This window comes from Podarcis filfolensis, assembly GCF_964270895.1.
Source record: "Podarcis filfolensis genome assembly, chromosome: 14".
In the NCBI taxonomy this organism is placed as follows: Eukaryota; Metazoa; Chordata; class Lepidosauria; order Squamata; family Lacertidae; genus Podarcis; species Podarcis filfolensis.
The window spans coordinates 2,934,981-2,953,304 of NC_139616.1; the positions used below are offsets into that span (position 1 = coordinate 2,934,981).

An 18,324-nucleotide genomic window follows, 5' to 3' on the forward strand; every position below is an offset into this window, starting at 1 on the left:
CTCTGGGCTGGCGGCTTCTCTTCCTCCTCTATGAGCTGCCCAAGGGAGGAGGCTGGCAGCAGCCCTGGAGAGACCACAGGCTGCTCCCTCCCTGGCAGCTGCCCCCCCAGTCACTCCAGAGAAGGGCCGGCTCCTCGTCCTCCGGGAGCTTGGTGGCGGTGGCACTAGTGGAGGAAATGGGATCAAATCAAAAGCCGGGGTAGCTTTTGTAATTCTAGGGCTGTCCCTGGAAAATCGGGACACTTGGAGGATATGTCATTCATGTAACACTAAACCAGGGCTGGGAATCCTTAGACCTTGGGGGCAGATGCAGGGCTCCCCCCCCCCCAGCCTCTCTGCTTGACTTGTGGGGGGGGGGCTCTCTCCAGGCTCCGAAGCCACGCCCAACACCAGTCCTGCTTTGCAGCTGGAGGGAGGATAAAGAGGGATCTGCAAGAGTGTGTAGAAAACAGCTTGCTGCACAAAGGCAAAATTCACAGTAATTGCTCTGCTCATCTTCGCACTTGGCCCTGACCACTGCTGGCAGCTGGCCCTCGGAAGGCCGCACAGAACAAAATCTTGCCCTTGGGCTAGAAAAAGTTGGGCCCTCCCCCTCATGCTAAGAGATTATCATCAGTCATTGAGGTCTTCCACCGAGGGTCTTCTGCTGGTTCCCTTCCTGCGAGAAGTGAAGTTACAGGAAACCAGGCAGAAGGCCTTCTCAGTAGTGGCACCCTCCCTGTGGAACACCCTTCAGATGTCAAGGAAATAAAGAACTCCACAGATTTTAGAAGACACCTGAAGGCCACACTGTATCGGGAAGTTTCTAATGTTTGATGTTTTACTATCTTTTTATGTATGCTGTAAGCCACCCAAGAGTTGCTGGGGAAACCCAGTCAGATGAGCAGGGTATACATAAAATAATAATAATAATAATAATAATAATAATAATAATAATAATAATTTAGCACTACATTCAACCTGAGCTAAATGTGGCTAAAGGCAAAGAGAAAACGAACGATTTAACAGTCAACCCCTTTTCCCAGGGAACTTTGGGAACTGGAGTTCTCCAGAGGGGAATGGGGGGGGGGTCCCTAACAACTCTTAGCACCCGTAATAAACTTCAGTGCTTTACATGTATTGTGTGAATGTGGCCTGTGAGAAGGACCTCCAAAGCTCTGTGAAGATTGCCTCCTTTTAAATGACTGGACATGGTGCTGCATATCTCTAAGCTGGGGAAAGCTTCACCTGTTGATTTCTGCCTGTAACATGGTTGACAAAAGAACGCACAAAAAGTGGCAACCATCATCCTCTCCCTTGCTTCAAAACTCCTGCCCTGACCTTTGAATGCAGTGCTGCATAAGGCGACACAAGCAACCCTTTAATGCATCATCTGATTTGCTGATAAGAATCAAGGGATCCCAGCAAATCAAAGGCAGTGGGAACAAGAGAATCTGGCAAAAATCCACGGAATGTGTGGGAACTTACATCTTTCCCAATCAGATCCTCCTTGTTTTCCACAATGCCCCACGGAGCAATTCCTATGGCACAGATGCGTCCTCTGGACTTGGAAGAATGATCTTTCAAGGCATCTCCAACGTGGCGAATGACACCTACAGGAGGGATCGAGTCTGTTAGAGTCTTCCCTGGGGGACAGCTGCATACATCACAGAGGGAGACACAGAGAGCCTTCTCCAGTAAAAAACCCCCTTCATTTCTCATTTATTAAGATACTCCAGTGAGCACTTGCTATGAATCTGCTTTATTGGAAGAGACACATAAACCTGGGCCCTTACTTTACCGGTACCATGTTCATCAGTGTTTTCAGGAAGGTTGCTTAAAAGGTTTTAAATGCACCAAATCTTTAGAAAGAATTGAGCACTTTAAGCCTCACCCAGCGAAAGTGAGTCTTGACTCATTCCCAATGAAAGTGATGGAACTTATTAACTGGGACTGAGTCCCATTCTATTTCAGTTGTGTGCATGGATGGGCATGCCAGAGTCACAGCTCATTAAAAGGCTGTTCTCACAGTCACCCTCCCAGCCTCCCTCTATCACACGCATGCACAGGAGCACAATACACCCTGCCTTAGCAAGCAACCAGTGTTGGCGGTCTGGGTTCCACTGGCCAGGTTCTTCACATAACCTGCAAGGTTATGACTTTTCTTCCCCCTTTGTATGTGACACTCCACTTTTTGCCCTGACTCAGTCTGTTTTGAGGTGGTTTAGTATTTTAAAACTCAAAAGTTGGCAATAAGAAGATCCACATGCACAAAGGTTTAATATAAAAAAGCACAGGCTGTCATCGTTTCGTTTTGTTCTATGAGGTGTCCCACCGAAACTGAAAATGGTATAAAAATGTCTTGTTACTGTGTTGTCTGTTGAACCTTGACTACTGGCTATTGGAAACAGACAGGGTTCTTAAACGGGGATTTACACAGCTCTCTGGCAAGGCTCCTAGCACAGGCCAAGGGAGGAGAGGAAACGTGAAAATGACACACAGTTACAGCCCCTTGGATTAAATCCCTGCTCATCTCTCCCCCCCCCCCCACCCCGGCAAGAAAACATTACGTTGGGGACAGGCTAATAGTTTTCATCAGCCAAAGGTCAGGATATAAATAAGCAGGCCAACAGTGCACTTCTCACCTGTACTGACTCCCCCGGTGAAGATCCAAGCCCCTGTGGTCATGGCGGCCTTGATGAGGCCCTTCCCAAACACTTGCTTCAGCTTGGGTTGCAGCTCAAAGTTCTGCAGTCCCCCGTGGATGGATATTAGGAGCTTGGGGAGTTCCAGCTGCCAGTCTTTCACCATCAGGTGGAGCAGCGAGTCTGGCTTTGTGTCATATGACACTCGGATGTACTGCAAGGCAGGTGGACACAAACAGCTTAGCAGCTGGGATCAGCTTACTGAAAGGATCTCTTTACCCCATCCATGCCTGCTCTTTGTAAGTGCCACTTAACGTCTGCAAGAAATTTATCCTTCAGTGTGGCAGCACTGTCAACTCTGGAACTCCCTGTCCACTGATATTAGGCAGGTGCCTTTGCTGTCTTGCTTTCGGTGCCTGCTAAAAACTTCTTGGCCAGATATGTAGTTTTATTATGTATATTTGTTGCAAAACTGCTGGTTTTACTTATATTTTGATAAATGTTATATATATTTGTTTTCTGAGCTGTGATTTTAATAGTATCTTAAAAGAATATTTCATGTCATTTTATGTAAACCACTTAGAGGGTTTTGTTGATTAAGCAGCATATATGTACCAGATGCTCCTCAATCAGATCCAAAGTCCACCAAGTTTAGCTTCCCATCCTGGCCAAGCAGGTGCACACAAAGCAAACCCACAAGGCAGTACATGAAGGCAATGACCCTCTCCTAATGTTTCTCCCCAACATCTAGCATTTGGAGGTACACTCCCTCTGAATATGGAGGTTTTGCCAGCTAATGCAACTAACAGCTATTGATCGATCACTCAATTCCCTTTTAAAGCCATCAGAGTCACTGGCCAGCAGCACCGTGTCTTGCAGAAAGGAAAGTATGTGTTGTATGAATAAATATTTTCTATTGTCTATCCTAAATCTACTGCTGTTCTTTTTTATTTGATGGCCCCGAGCATAATGCAATGCAGAGTTTCATGATAGGTTTTAGCTGAGATTCTGGCATTGCAGGGGGTTGGACAAGATGACCCTTGGGCTCCCTCCAGTTCTACGATTCTATGATCATTCTAAGATACTGCTGCTCTGCACGTGCGCAGGCGAATCAGAGGTAGCAAAGACAGGCTTGCAAATCAATAATGCAACATAAACAGCAAGGCGTCTTGTGGCACCATAAAAGACCAAGCAAATGTTTCACGAGTAAGAGGGGGAGGGGGAGGAGCTCAGCTCCCTTCCAAAGACACAAGGTGTCTTTGCCCAGTCTAAACAAAAGGTGGACTATGGGGGACAGGACTGTGCCACTTTTGATGATACAATTGATAGCTGTAACAACAGCAAAAACGTATCTCTAACTCCAGATGTAAGGAAGAAGGGGTTAATCGACCCTCCCCCCTCCATTTGCTATATGGAGGATTCCCCTATCCTTGCTTACTGGGCAGCCTCCTCATTTGCAACTCAATGGCACGTTTTATCTTCACAAATGTCAGCAGCCTTAACATTTTGGGCTTCCCTCAATGTGGTCTAGTTGCCAAAGGAAGAATCCACTTTCCCAAACTCACTTTAAACAAAAACTGGAATCTGGTCATTGTCTAACAACAACAACAACAACAACAATAATATCACCTATCTATTTATTTTTTATACCCTGCCCATCTGGCTGGGTTTCCCCAGCCACTCTAAGGACATTCCCCTTGCCAGGCTTCGGAAATCTACCCCTCTCTTCACTGGGCTATATTGTCTCTATTGGTGAAATAGAGGTTACCACATACCATGGACTTGTTGGTGTGGCCTCCACCTTGGAACTCAAGATTTCCATAGGCATCAGTTGGGAGTGCCTGCGTGTGTTTACTGACAAACCACTTCTCAGGCTGAGTATCCACCTGCTTCGTTGCGTCTTCTTCATTCTTGTTTGCAGTTATACTCGGAGGAATTGGGGTGTGTTGTGTAAGAAGCTGGCCACAGCAGCACCTGAGGGCAAAGAGCAACTGTGAGCCTGCACCCAGCAGTTGACTTAGAACATTCCCCTCTTCATGTTTAAAAATCTAATAGGGATGTTGCCCCTTGTGGTGCAGGACAGGGACTTAGTTGATTACAGGAGTTTTAGTAGATTAATTAAGGGATTTATTTTGCATATATTTTCATACAAGTAAAAAGAAAAGGCTTGCTTCCTTAGAATGGATGTTCCCTCCTGGATGAGAAAGGGGGAGAATACCTCTTTTAAGACAGTGCTTTCCACCTGCAGTTTTAATGCCGAGTGGGGAATCCTGACACCTGACTAATCAGTGTACTTTTTCAGGCATTCAAGTTTGGGGTTTTTTTAATAAAAAAAAGATGAAGCAAATCAGTTAGACCCTGAGGAGGGAATAAAAAGCATGTATCAGAGCATGTTTTGGGGCCAAAATGGTATGCTCATCTTCTGCCAAGTTCCATGCAGCACTGCACACACAAGCAGATGCACAGAAAACTGTCAGATCTGCTTATACCATCTAGAAGTCTGCCCTTTCTCTCTCAGTTATAAGGTGCCATGGAAGGTTTTCAGCTGGGGCTCCAGCATCTTTCCTTCTGAATCACTGGCAGCCTGAGCTCTCTGCTTCAAGGGTACCACAGAGGCTGCAGAACCAGCCTGCCTGAGCAGCCTGTAAGCTGACCTCGAGGGCCCGTCACAGTTTACCCAGCCTTATAAAGCCCTAGTCAAGAGCAAGTTGCCTAAACTTCTGAACACTGCCACAACATTTTAATTATGTGGGATGCTGTCTAAATACCGATTTTTAAAAATAAAATAGCCCCCTGCACTTTCTAGCTGCCTTAGAAATTGCCCCCTGCATGTCTTTTAATGTGCACTTGCTTTTTGCCCTCTTCCCTCTCCTCCTGCCTTGGTACACAATACCTGCCTGTTTGGACCAGCTTCCTCCTTTTTCCCACTTGCATTGACTCCAGCTCCCCCCTGATCCTGGAGCCCAGCTGCCTGGAGCCTGATCCTGGCTGACACGCCCTACTTGTTTCTGAGCAATGAAAGTGACTGCCTCAAATTCTGGGGAGGGAGAGCACCTGTCCCCCATTTTCCCAGGAGGGCTGCTCCTCCTGCTGCTGACAAAAGATTGCTTGTTTGGTGCGCAAAACCAACACGCAGAAGCAGAAGATGGCTCACCTGGTAGCATCTTTGCTGTTGGCAATTATGTAGATACACTCCCTCTTGAAAAAGGTTTTTTCTATCCAAGCTTTTTGACCCTAAGGAGGGAAGGAAAAAAATAATAATTTGATGTCACATGGTAGATAGTGATGTTTACCTGAAAAAAAGGATGCATTTCAAGACTAGTTTACAAAAATGCAGCACATCTTAAGAGCATCTGCTGTGGTGGCTTTTCCCTACCTCCTATTAACCAGAGACAGAGGGGCTCTGAAGATCAAATGTAGTCTCAAACAGTGTGTCCTTGCCAGAGCTGTCAACTTTTCCCTTTTCTTGCAAGGAATCCTATTTGGAATAAGGGAATTTCCCTTAAAAAATGGAAAAGTTGACAGCTATGGTCCTTGCATGTGTGAAACTGGACCCCTTTGATGGGTTGTCCTGACACATGGTAGTAGGTTTGGTTAAATTTGAAATAACAATGATTAAAGGAAGTCAAAACGAGTCACCCCCATCTCCAGGAAAAAAAACTACAAATACAAAAGAAAAACAGAAGCAGCATAGTATATCTTGATGAGACTTAAACTAGCTAAGCAGAGTGCTTAACTCTTAAGACTGTTAGGAAAGTCAAATTTTACATTGTACTGTAGAGACGGAGTCCTGCATTAAGTTCTACTACTACAAGAAGGTGAATTCAATTTATACATTGCTTCCCACTTTTAAAAAAGTCTGGAACCATTTTACAACCAAAGTATTTTTTAAAAAACACTCTGTAAGAATCACATAAGCAGTATGTAAACAAAACAGCAACCAGATTTAGCAGTACAGTGTCATATCATTGGTGCTGCTCAAATGCCTAGGCAATGTCTTTGTTAGCACCAGAATTATAATAAAATTATGATAACACTGGTGCCAGGTGGGTCTCCCTGGGAAGAGCATTCCATCAAGCGGGTGAGGTGGGGGCAACTGCAGAGAAGACCTGTTTTCTCATTGTCCCCCCCTGGGCCTCCCTCAATGGGGGCACGCAGAGAAAGTCCTCAGGATCCGGGCAGAATCCTGTGGGGGAAAGGTATATTATAGAGCAGGTATATCTAGCAGCCAACTAGGAATACAAGACACTGCCTTATATACCAGGCCAGATTATTTGTCTAACTAATGCATACCCTCCAACATTTCTCCGATGAAAATAGGGACATCCAATTCCCTAATGATAATTTTACTATTTATACCCCACACATCTTACTGGGTTGCCCCAGCCACTCTGGGCAGCTTCCAACATATTTTAAAACATAACAAAACATTAAACATTAAAAAAAACTTCCCTATACAGGATTGCCTTCAGACGGCTTGGGGGTCAGATAACTCTATACCCTCCAACATTTCTCCACCAAAAATAGGGACATCCTAAGGAGAAGCAGGACATTCCGGACTCAAAACAGAAACTGGGATGATGTCTGTAAATCTGGGACTGTGCCTGGAAAACAGGGACCCTTGGAGGGTCTGCTAATGTGTTGCTTTCTCTGATGGGCAGAAGCTCCCCTGAGTCCTAGGAGAGGGCAGAAAAGGCTCTTGCCTTTTCCATTGCCTGCTTGTCTGAGTCTTCCAACTGGAATGGCAGGGGTTGAATGTGGGGGCTTCTGCACACAAAGCATGGCCTCTGGCACTGAGCTATACAGTACTGGCTGCTGACAAAAAGACCTACAGCTGAAATCAAAGCAAACCCATAGAGCAGCCTCTGCCAAACTGTGCCCTCCAGCCTGGACCAGCTGGGGTTAATGGAGTTGTACAGGTATAAATGGACCATTCTCCCAATGGAGAGATGTAGAGCCCCCAAGGGCCAGTATTGGGACCTGCACATTTTAACTGGTTCATAAATGATCTAAAGTTAAGGGGTGAGCAGTGAGGTGGCCAGGTTTGCAGATGGTACCAAATTGTTCAGGGTGGTTAAAACAAGAGAGAGATTGTGAAGAGTTCCAAAAGGACCTCTCCAAACTGAGAGAATGGGCAGTAAAATGGCAAATGCAATTCAGTGAACCAGGAACAAGATTTGGGGCCATAGTCAACAAAGATGTTAAACCAGTGCGCACCATGGATAATTTTTGCTATTAACTTGCACAGAAGAAGGAAGAAAGGGCATGTCCCCAGATTCCAGTAATCCAAACCATTCACTATCCCAAACTAGGATTCCTTGTTCTGTGTTTTCCCAAATGGTGATGTTTCTAAACCCAGGTGCTTGGGAGCACTTCTGGGAACAAAAGTAGCCCAGGTGAGGTGGTCACAGGTAGCAAAAGCAGAATGTATAGGTAGCTTCTGTTCTGAGTGTGCACCTTCTGTTCATAAAGAAATATCATTGTCCTTTCACAGTCTGGGATAGATAAGACATTTGCACATGATGTGGTATAGAAATAGAATTTTCTCCTTTCTGAGCAGCAGGAAAGAGGTTTTACTGCCCCAGAATAATTTTGGAAGGTTTATCCATGACTAAAATATCTCTGAATCTATTACCTAAAGACTATGGGATGTGAATGGGGTGGGGTGGAAATGGGATGGGATTTTCTGGGCCCAGAAGAATATATATGTAGATTGGGTCCTGCTACAGTTATCAAAGGTGGCTCAAATTTGCATAAAATGGATATCACATACAAATTTGAACCCTCTTTTCCAGGTGCAGACAGTGTCAAAAATCAAGCAGGGGTCACACACAGGTAACGAGAGGCCCAAAGACAGAAAATCAACAGGTAAATCATTCCCCATAATTATGGCTCCATACATGTCATTCCAAGAAGCTTACTCTGCTTATTATCTGCCGGTGAAGAGGTCCTTTTGGAACACTTTACAGTCTCTTTTAACAAAGCTGTTAAAAATACATCCAATGCTGACCACAAAATCTCCTCTAGTGCCGACCTTAAACCATGCAAAGATCTCAAGTTTCGTGATTTGCCAACTAGTTGTGTTTCTGGAAGTCTTTCACCAGCTGATATTAGGCTGGCGATACAAACATTCCATGCAAGACTATGCCTGGTGTTTCAAATAGAGGAGTGTCAAAAGTGATTTAAAATTTACAGCAATTCTGCTCAGATGCTCAAGCTTGGATAAATTCAAGATCTAAATGCAGACATACCTCGTTTTATTGTGCTTTGCAGATAATGCTCCTCACAAGGACACGGGTGCAGCTGCAGCAGCCCAGCCTCCCACACCCCGACTGCCGCCCCTCTTCTGGCCATGGGAGTGGAGCTGGCGAGGGCTGGAGCCGGGTTCCCCCCTCCTCCTCTGCAGCCAGGGTGGCCTGGCTTAACAGACTGCACTGTCTTGGAAATATAACGTTCAAATGCCCTGGGAAACAACTTTCTCACTTTACTGTGATATTTGCTGTACTGTATTGTGGAGGTCGGAAACCAAACCCGCAAGATCTCTGAGGTATGTCTGCAGTTTAAAAGCAACCTTGTGTTTCTTTGTTGTGGGTATTTAGGAATACTTCATAATAAATATATCATTCCCCCCTTTTCTTCATTTTTGAGCAAAAAGGATTTGAAGTACCCACTCAGCTCACTGGCTGCCCTTGGGCCAGTCACTATCTCTTAGCCTAACCTACCTCACAGGCCTGTTGTGAGGACAAAATGGGAAAGGAAGAGGAAGAGGTCCACCTTTACATAACAACAACAAAAACCTATAAACACTTGTGTTTATACCAGCAGCATTCACCCACCCTTGAGAACCCCCATACAGGGGCGTAGCGCAGGGGATGCCAGAGGGGCCATGGCCCCAGGCATGGATTTTTGAGGGGGTGCAAAGCAGGAGCACTGGGCCGCACTGGGGGCATTGGCATGGGGGCATCTGGTTTGTGCCCGTCAAGTGCCGTGTCAGCTGGTCAGGCTCTCCCCTGCGCAGGTGGGCAGGTGGCACAGCACAGCCCTGCTTGGTTGCTCTGGCAGTGTCAGCAGCGAGGGCTGGGGTGCTGGGGTGGGCTTCTTCAGCCTCTGCGCTCCACCCGCTGGGGTGCATACACCCCAGCATGCCCACCCGCCAGTCTGTGTGCGTGCACTGGTCTGGCACATGTGTGCCTGTGCAGGACACCTTGAGCTCATGCAATGCTGCTGCCCCCATATTACCACAGCTAATCACACACCCACACACATTACCAACCCCCCTCCAACTGCTACATTTCCCTAGAAGAAACAACAACACATGTGGAGATTGGACCATAACAACCCTCCAGTCATGGAGCACACAGTGAACATTCCCTCCTAGTCCAACACTTTAACTGTTGCACCACAACATACACATTGTTGTATGCATTTTTGTATAAAGCACACATTTAAAATAATTCCCCTCAATATAATGCATTTTTGTACATTATTTTCACTGGTACGTGCATTTCGTGCACATTTCCCCCGAATATATTTCCCCTTTTAAAAGAAGCATTCCTACGTTGGAGAACTGCATCACAAAATTTGGAAAAATTCAAATGTTAAAGAACAGCTGTTTTGGTGTGCATTTTGGTTTGGGAAGTGTGATTTAGGTAGGTCCACATCAACAAGCAAAGCCAACTAATTTCTTCCCAGGGCTGGTACCTGCCTACTGCATATTCCTCATGATAATGAGAAGACAAAAGCAGGTGCAATAAATTGCTGGAATGGAAAGCTAACAAACATATGTACAGTAGGCCTTTGAAGTTTCACTGCTGTAGGATGCTTAATCCTCTTACCAAAAGCTTGATTATAATCCACTGAAAACACTGTAGTGAAAACATATACAGTCTTAGAGAAATGGCATCTTCTTGGTTTGGCTTCACCTCTACACAGTAGTGGAATGCCCAGGGGATGTTCTGCAAGATGAAGTCTTCTTGGGCTCTCCAGGAAGACGGCTAGCCATAGCTCCCTGGATGTTTGGGGAAACTAAGTATCCTTCCAGCAGGAGCCTTTGCATGAAAGAACACGGAAAGGATTATGACAGATTAATGGCAGTGTTTGGGGTCTTACCCTGCTCAACAGGAGAGGAAAAGATGTAGCACAGCCAGCAAGGTCACTATCAACCACGACACCAAATTTTATACCAAAGTTTAAGCCACTTTGGAAGTGCATCTCGGGTCAGTGGTTAACAATGGACTGTCCTCTTGTGTCAGCATCACCATCATCATGCAGCTCTCAAGAGGATGCAGCTGGAACCTCTTTTGTTGAATTTCTTACTAGCTGGCTGTTTTTGATGTACAGAGTGGAGGCGGCTCAACCATGAAGCTTCCCTTGGGCTGCCATGTAAAGGCCAGGGAATAACTGCTTGCTTGGATGAGGCATGCAGGCTAGAAGGACAGACTCACATGGGATGGTCCCTTCCCTTCCAGAATTAAAAGCAAGCCAGCGCTTGAGGATCTGCATGGTTCTGACACCAGCTGCTTGCCACTTTGTGCCTCCTGCCACCTCCACCTCCTGCCCCCTGGCAACAAGGGTGTGGGGGTTGGTTTTTCCCCATCAGAATCTATTGCAGGACCCCACCAGCTACCACTGGCCAGGGCTCCTTTTACGATGCTCAAGGGAGGGTAGAAATATATGGCATGAGAAACATGCAGGGTGGGGAGGAGGTTACCTCCTTAAATAGGAACCATGGCCAGTTTTGGAGACAATATACTTCCTCCATGAAATAACTTTGGAGAAAAGCAAGTTTTGTTTTGTGTTTTTTTAGCACCAATCCACAAATAGGTACCCAAAGTCACAATTCTGGTCATGAATCTTTCCATCGAAATCTACCTGGATCTTATGGCCCCTCCAAAAATATTCTAGCAGCTAACACCAAATATTTTTTAAAGGTGTGTGCATGTCCTCATTTAGTTACCACCCAAATTACAATTTAAAGACACATTTAGATATTTCTTGATCAGGAGAAGGTTCACAAGAATTTCAGAGGAAGCAAGCAGCATTTCAATAACTTCTGAAAAATTGTGTTTGTCTCCACACATTTATGACTTACAGAGAACAATCTATTTTGTTAATTAGTCCAGTGGATGTTGTCTGCTTCTTGCCTACACCGATTGTCCTATTGGGAATTTTGAGTCCATGAAGAAATTATCCGTTCACATCTGGAATGAGAACTTCTGTCTGACTAAATTTTGCCAAGAGCAAAATCAAAGTAAATTTGGAGGTTCCTTCCGAGGAGAAATATTGGAAGAATTTAAGATAAGAATGAATTTTGTTTGGAAGACTGTGGCTATTTCTCAGTATGTGGTGGTGGTCACTGCACATCCCTGGCAAACACCAATGAGGTCAGGGTTTTTAAATCCTAGAGACTGGAAGGGGCTATAGATTTGGGGAGGTGTTGCAAAGCCAAGGTCTCATTCCAGCATTCCCACACATATTCATGAAAGCATCGTTAGCATGCTGGCCTCTAAACTTCACTGCTGCTCTATCCTATCTTCTCTGGCAACGTCTTTCATAGTAATTCTGCCAGATTCAACAAACCCAAAGGTAAATCACTGCAGCTCTTGCACCCTCTTTTTCAACATCCAAAATTACATATTTCATCATCATCTTGATAAATGAAATGCACGTAAATATGTTTCAGTGGCAATGATGAAATAACATGGAATTTGAAATAAGTCAGCCTACCTGTTATTCCGCGGAACATTTTACTTTGAAGAATGGAAAGATGGTGGACACTGAACAGAGATAACCAGAATGAAAGTTTAAGCTTTTGTCCCACTTTCCTTTCTATTGCTTACAGAGTTGTTTAATCTCTTCTAAAGGCTAGGACTCCCAGTCTTTCTAAAGTCCACCAGAATCCTCACTTTAAGAAGAGTGTCTCATATGATAAGCATGTGAGTTGTTCAAACCAGTCTCATGACTCTTTTCGAAGGTAATCCTTTAGCCGTCCCATGACTCTTCATCTCCCTGCCCGGAGGGAGTTTCCATCTCATGGCAGAACGAGGCACAGCATACTGACTTTGATAGCACCCAAATCTCCAATTTGTTAAATCTTCTTTCCCTTTTCCAAACAAGTGGCTTAGAGCAACTTGTAAGAATGCTGGCTCAACAGAAAAGGCCAGCCGGATTTTGGAAGCTTGCAACTTCTAATCTGAAACACACCCTCTCTGTTCTGCTGAAATTTCACCACTATCTGCATAATTGGGACAATTGGACCTAATAACCCTTTATGGGGTCCTCATTAGGTGCACGGCTCAACATTCTTTGGGAAAAGGGGAAAGGAGGGCATATAGCATTAATTCTATCTAATCCTTTTTTGAGCAAAATGAACTTGGGCTGGATGTCAACATGAAAAGCAGTCAATAGGCCATACAACTGGGAACAACCACACATATCCCGCCCTCAAACAGCATCATTACTGCTGTGTGGCTGAGCTGGTTTTGGAATATGGCTGCCAACTTTAAATAGCAAGCAACAGCGTTTGGTGTTAGCATAGTTGTTATCGCTACTACAGGGAATGGTACAAAAAGAAATATATTGGCTTGAGCTGCACCCAATACCAATCAGGAGTGCCAGCTTGGCCCTGCGACCATGGGTGCCTGGGGCATGGGTGCCATGCAGCATGCATGGCCCCGGCACTGAAATTTGTGGTGTCTGGCGCCTTCATGGGGAATTTTGTGGGTTTTTGGGCACCCAGGGCTCCAGCACCTATGATACTGATTCAGGGCACTGATCTTCTGTTTAGCTCAGTATTGTCTGCTCTGGCTGGCAGCAGCTGTCCAGGCAGATATCTACCCTTGGCCTGCTCCCTTTGAAGTGGAAACACTAGGGGACTGGACCTGGGACTATTTGCATGCAAAGCCTTAGCCACTCCTGCGTGTATACAAGCCCAAAGTTCAGTGCAGATCTTTCCAGCTAAGCCGTCACAAACTACATCTCTGTTCCTCAATAACCTGCTTTTCAGGGTTGTTGTGAGAGTCAGGAGGGGGACACCAAGCCCCTTGTGGGTAGGAGTGGGGATTAAAACGTAGTAAATAAATGCACAATATCATGTGGGAACATATTGCTCAGAACACAGACATCAGCAGCTGCTAGTTGCCCCAGATGCTCGGACAGCTGATAGGCGAAGGCTGCCCCCTATTCAGCAGAATTATTGCCTTGCATGTCACTTCCCTTAAATGCAACCATTCCTTCCACTCAGCACTACTCCAACAATATTCTAGACTCTGGTTAGCAAAGCGTGTTTCACTTGCAAACATAGCATCTGCCTGGGGAGAGGATCCATAGCTCTTCATGGTCCATGAAGCTGCCTTAGGATGACCCAAACTTTTGGATCACCTCGTCCACTGCCTACCAGTCTGGCTGACACTAACGCTCTAGGGGGCATAGGTCTTCCCCAGTTCTGTTACCTGAAATCTATACCTGACGAAGTGTGCATGCACACGAAAGCTCATACCAAGAACTAACTTAGTTGGTCTTTAAGGTGCTACTGGAAAGAAAAAATTTTTTTTTGTTTTGACTATGGCAGACCAACACGGCTACCTATCTGTAACTGAAATCTATTGTGTGCTGTCAAGGCTTGTGCTATACTCAGGCTACATACTCCACTACTGAGCTATTACTTTTCACTTCCTTGGCATTGGCAGACAGAGGGTTCTCTACTAGCAAAGGCTGAGGTGGGTGATCTGCTTGAGAAAAATTAAGAGATGCTGCTGCCGCTGCTGCACCAATGGACAGACCAAGGACCTGTAAGGCATTTTCAGATGATGCTGAGACATAACGTTGTGGAGAAGCCAGAACAGAATGGAAGTGCATTGCTTTACATTTATTTGTCATATTTCTTTCATTAAAGCTTTTTTTTTAAAAAAAAAAAAAAAACACCAAAACCCAGTGCTACTTACAGATCAATAAAAAAGGACAATCTTTGGCCTGTGGCTTACAAACTAAAATACATGGCACAAAAGGAAAAAGATGAGGAGGAAAGATGAAAACAAGCAAACTCAGACACCAGTTCTTAATGTTAAATGCAGGTGCTCCAGGGTTCAGATCAGATGAGACTGGGCTAGATAGGCCAAAGGCCTGATGCACAATAAAGCAGCTTCCCATGTTGATCTGTGCTCTCACTCAGGTCCCGAATATTGATAATCGGGTTTGCACAGGATGGGTGGGCTCTGCCCTTTATTGTCCTAACTTGAATTGACAATAAACTCATGCCGGGTCAGAGCAAAGTACAGACTGAATAGTCGAAAGGAATGCTGACGGTGAATGGCAAAAGAGCCAGCCTCCCAGGGAAACTGCAGTGATACAGAAATTAGCCTTCATGGATGCCTGCACTTAGACTGTGGGAAGGGCTGTCAGGCTTGGAGTTTGTTTAAGAGGATGGCTTGACATAAATGGCATGGTTTGCCCGCTGTAGAGCAAGTCCTCTTTCCCTTGCTTGCAAGGAGAGCTGGGTGCAAGAGCGGAACGCACAAGGGCCCATTGGCCCCATCTGGAAACGGGCAATGATGTTTGCACTTGAGGGGGCAGAGGATCTACAGTGTAATGGGAGACATGGAGTAGGGGCTTTCGGTTCTCTTAGTTTCTCAGTTTTCCAATCCTAAGATTGGTTCTCCACTTTTCCACATCTATTTGTGATTGCTTTCTTTTTTAAGTCCTCATGCACATTTTTAAATTTGAAAACATTTTTGCAACACCATTTTATAATAATGACATTAATTTTTATTATTTGTACCCTGCCCATCTGTCTGGGTTGCCCCAGACACGCTGCACAGTTTCCAACACATAAAACATAATAAAACATCAAACATTAAAAATCTCCCAATACAAGGCTAACTTCAGATGTCTTCAGATGTCCTTCAGGCTGGACGTTGAGGGTGGAGGTGTTCCTTCAGGTATACAGGGCCAAAGCCGTTTGGGGCTTTAAGGTCAGCATCAACACTTTGAATTGTGCTTGGAAACGTACTGGGAGCCAGTGTAGATCCTTTAGGACTGGCAGCCACCCCCAGTCACCAGTCTGGCAGCCACGTTCTGGATTAGTTGTAGTTTTTGAGTCACATTCAAAGGTAGGCCCACATAGAGCATGTTGCAGTAGTCCAAGCAGGAGATAACCAGAGCATGTACCACTCTGGCGAGACAGTGCACCCTTATTTGCCCTTATGCAATGCAATCTCGGGTGTTATTTTCATGAAATCATTTTAATTATAATTATTACTACTAGTAGTATATCGCCCTTCATCCGAAGATCTCAGGACTTTCATGCACTTTTATGCACACTTTACCCTTGTATATGCATTTTTGTATACATTAGTCTGCTGGGGAACTGCTAATTTTGAAGGATTGCTGTGTTTCAGCTCATGTATTGTTTCGGGAACTAGTTAGCTTATAAGTGGGAACTGAATCCAATGTCTCTCTCACCCTTAACATGGAGTGCGTGTGCAGATGTCTGACCCCTGTAATACACCCTCCTCAGAAACAATTATAGAAATTTGATGTACATGTAGTACGTGTTATGCTTTCTTCCTTGTGGTCTCACGTCAGTAAAATATCCTCTGAAAATAGGACAAGCCAAGTTTCCGGGTGACAATAAATAATGGTTCTGCCTTATTTTGCACTAGCCAGACATCAACTGAAATACTATGTCCAATTCTCAACACTGCCCTTTAAGAAGGATGTGGATAAAGGAAGGAGATGAAGATGTTCGAAAACAAGTCCTGTGATGAATGGTTGAAGGGGCTGGGAATGTTTAGCTCAGAGAAGACTGTGAAAGGTGGGGTATTATCACCCTATTCCATAAACCTGAAGGGGCTGTCACAGAGAAGAGAGCAATGATCTGCTCTCTGATCTGCTACTGATCCATAATTCAGGACTAGATCTAATGAGGGAATATTTCAGTTGAACATTAAGAGAGGCTTCTTGACTGTAGGAGCAGTTTGCTATCTAGAGGAGTGGGGGAGCCTTCCCTGGCTGGAGGCCGTCAAACAGGAGGTGGGTAGCCATCTGCTGGGGGTGTTTCATCTCTGAATTTACTGTGCTGCGTAAGGAGATGACCTAAAAACTCACCTACCCCTCAACTAAGAATGGGGGAGAAATTCAATTTGGTTCAGATTTTCAGAACAATATACAAACAAACACAGCCTTCAAAATGTGCACTTCTCTAAATTTTGTAATCTGGTGTTCCAACCTAATAATGTGTATAAAGGCATGCTTGTCGGATCCAAAACACCCAGCCACCCCACTCACACATGAAAACAACGACCACCACAGCCAACCCCAAATGAATAACCACACCCTGGGCCAACCCCAACCTCTCTCACCACCAAAGGAACACAAGTGAACAGCAAAGAACCTGCACAAGCAACGCTGACACCAAACCCCACATATATTAAGTAAAATAGAAACATCGCCACCCAGCTTCACCCCCACCCAGCTTCCCCCTCCCCCTTTCCCCCTTTTTCTTCCTAATGTCTCAACAAATGAAACTGATTTGTAAAAATGTTACATGGGGGAAAAACACGAGAGAGGGACTTTGCACACGCTTTTGTAAATCAAGAAAATCTTTAATTAAAAAAAAGGCATGCTTGTTAGAGGAAGTGTACAAATATTACTTTAAAAATACAAAGAAGTGAATGCACAGGGGGGAATTGCTTGCAAGAATCTATACATCAGACAAAATTGCATTAAAAATGTGTCCATAGGGAGAAATTTGCACTAAAATGCTGACAAATTTTCATGAGACTTCTTATTTGAAAAATCACAAACTGATGCAGACAAATGGAAACCTTAACTTAAGGTTGGAAAAATGAGAAATGGTACTGGCAAAATGAATCTCTTCACTTTGATGTGGGTCATCAGTGGCCTACCAGAAATTGGCCAGCTGTTGAACTGGGGATCACAGTGAACATTCTGTTTACAATTTTGTAAAGTGGAAGTGATTGCAACAGGTTTGTCTTTTTCAGCTTGGGCAGTTGAACTCCTTTGCATAGAGACTAGCCATATTTTTACAACATATACAAAATGATAATCAGTTTATTTAGGTATGGGATAGTCTTTGCCCACCAAGCAAAAATGAAATAATTTCACAGCACAACTCTTCTTTCTTGGCCCCACTCCAGGGAGAATTGCACGAGCAAAGAAAACAGTTTAATTTTGGCAGCAGATGAGTTTGCAATTCTGTCAGATGCCTGAAAAGAGCTACTGTTCCTTCCTGGGAATATTTTGGGTATAGGATCTTATATAAATCTCACATAGTCAAGGTGATAATGTGTCAGATTATTTTCTTTCTGTTCTAATGCCACCCACCCACCTCATTCTTGGGGGAAGTGAGGGGTGTTCTCTCAAAATGAATATTTCAACTCTACAAGAAACAAACACCAATATTTTAGAAGGAGGTATCCTCCTCTTTCATACACGAGTGGCTGCCTCTTCTGAGGGTATTTGCCATTTGTACAAATATGTGTGTGTGTGAATTACAGTTCTATTGCCTGATTAATTGGGAACACTTTTTCAGTTTGACAAACTGTTTTAAACCAATTAACCTAACAGATGAACCAACAAGGGCTGCATCTCTGCACACTTGCATGGAAGCAGATCTTACTGAACACAGTGGGGTCATTTACCTCTAAGCAGATTTTCAAGTTTTTATTGTAAATGCTGCAGC

At 44.6% G+C, this 18,324-nt stretch overlaps 1 protein-coding gene across 6 annotated transcripts in view; it reads right to left on the reverse strand.

Annotated features, from left to right (window-relative positions):
• The window catches only part of TRPM1 (transient receptor potential cation channel subfamily M member 1), a gene marked incomplete at its 3' end in the record, with an annotated part of 61,506 nt that extends 48,964 nt beyond the window's left edge, over window positions 1-12,542 (reverse strand). For 3 of the 6 annotated variants that reach the window (XR_014541634.1, XR_014541635.1, XM_083586383.1), the window contains exons 1-5: window positions 12,351-12,540; window positions 5,779-5,858; window positions 4,400-4,598; window positions 2,625-2,838; window positions 1,468-1,592 (exon numbers count right to left, since the gene is read on the reverse strand). Coding sequence is in view for 3 of the 6 variants with exons in the window: in XM_083586383.1 (XP_083442509.1) it covers window positions 1,468-1,592; window positions 2,625-2,838; window positions 4,400-4,402 (342 nt within the window). Of the gene's footprint in view, window positions 1-1,467; window positions 1,593-2,624; window positions 2,839-4,399; window positions 4,599-5,778; window positions 5,859-12,350 lie in introns of all 6 variants that reach the window. The other 3 variants (XM_083586384.1, XM_083586386.1, XM_083586385.1) reach the window with 2 other exon arrangements.
• Between the last annotated feature and the right edge of the window lie 5,782 nt (window positions 12,543-18,324).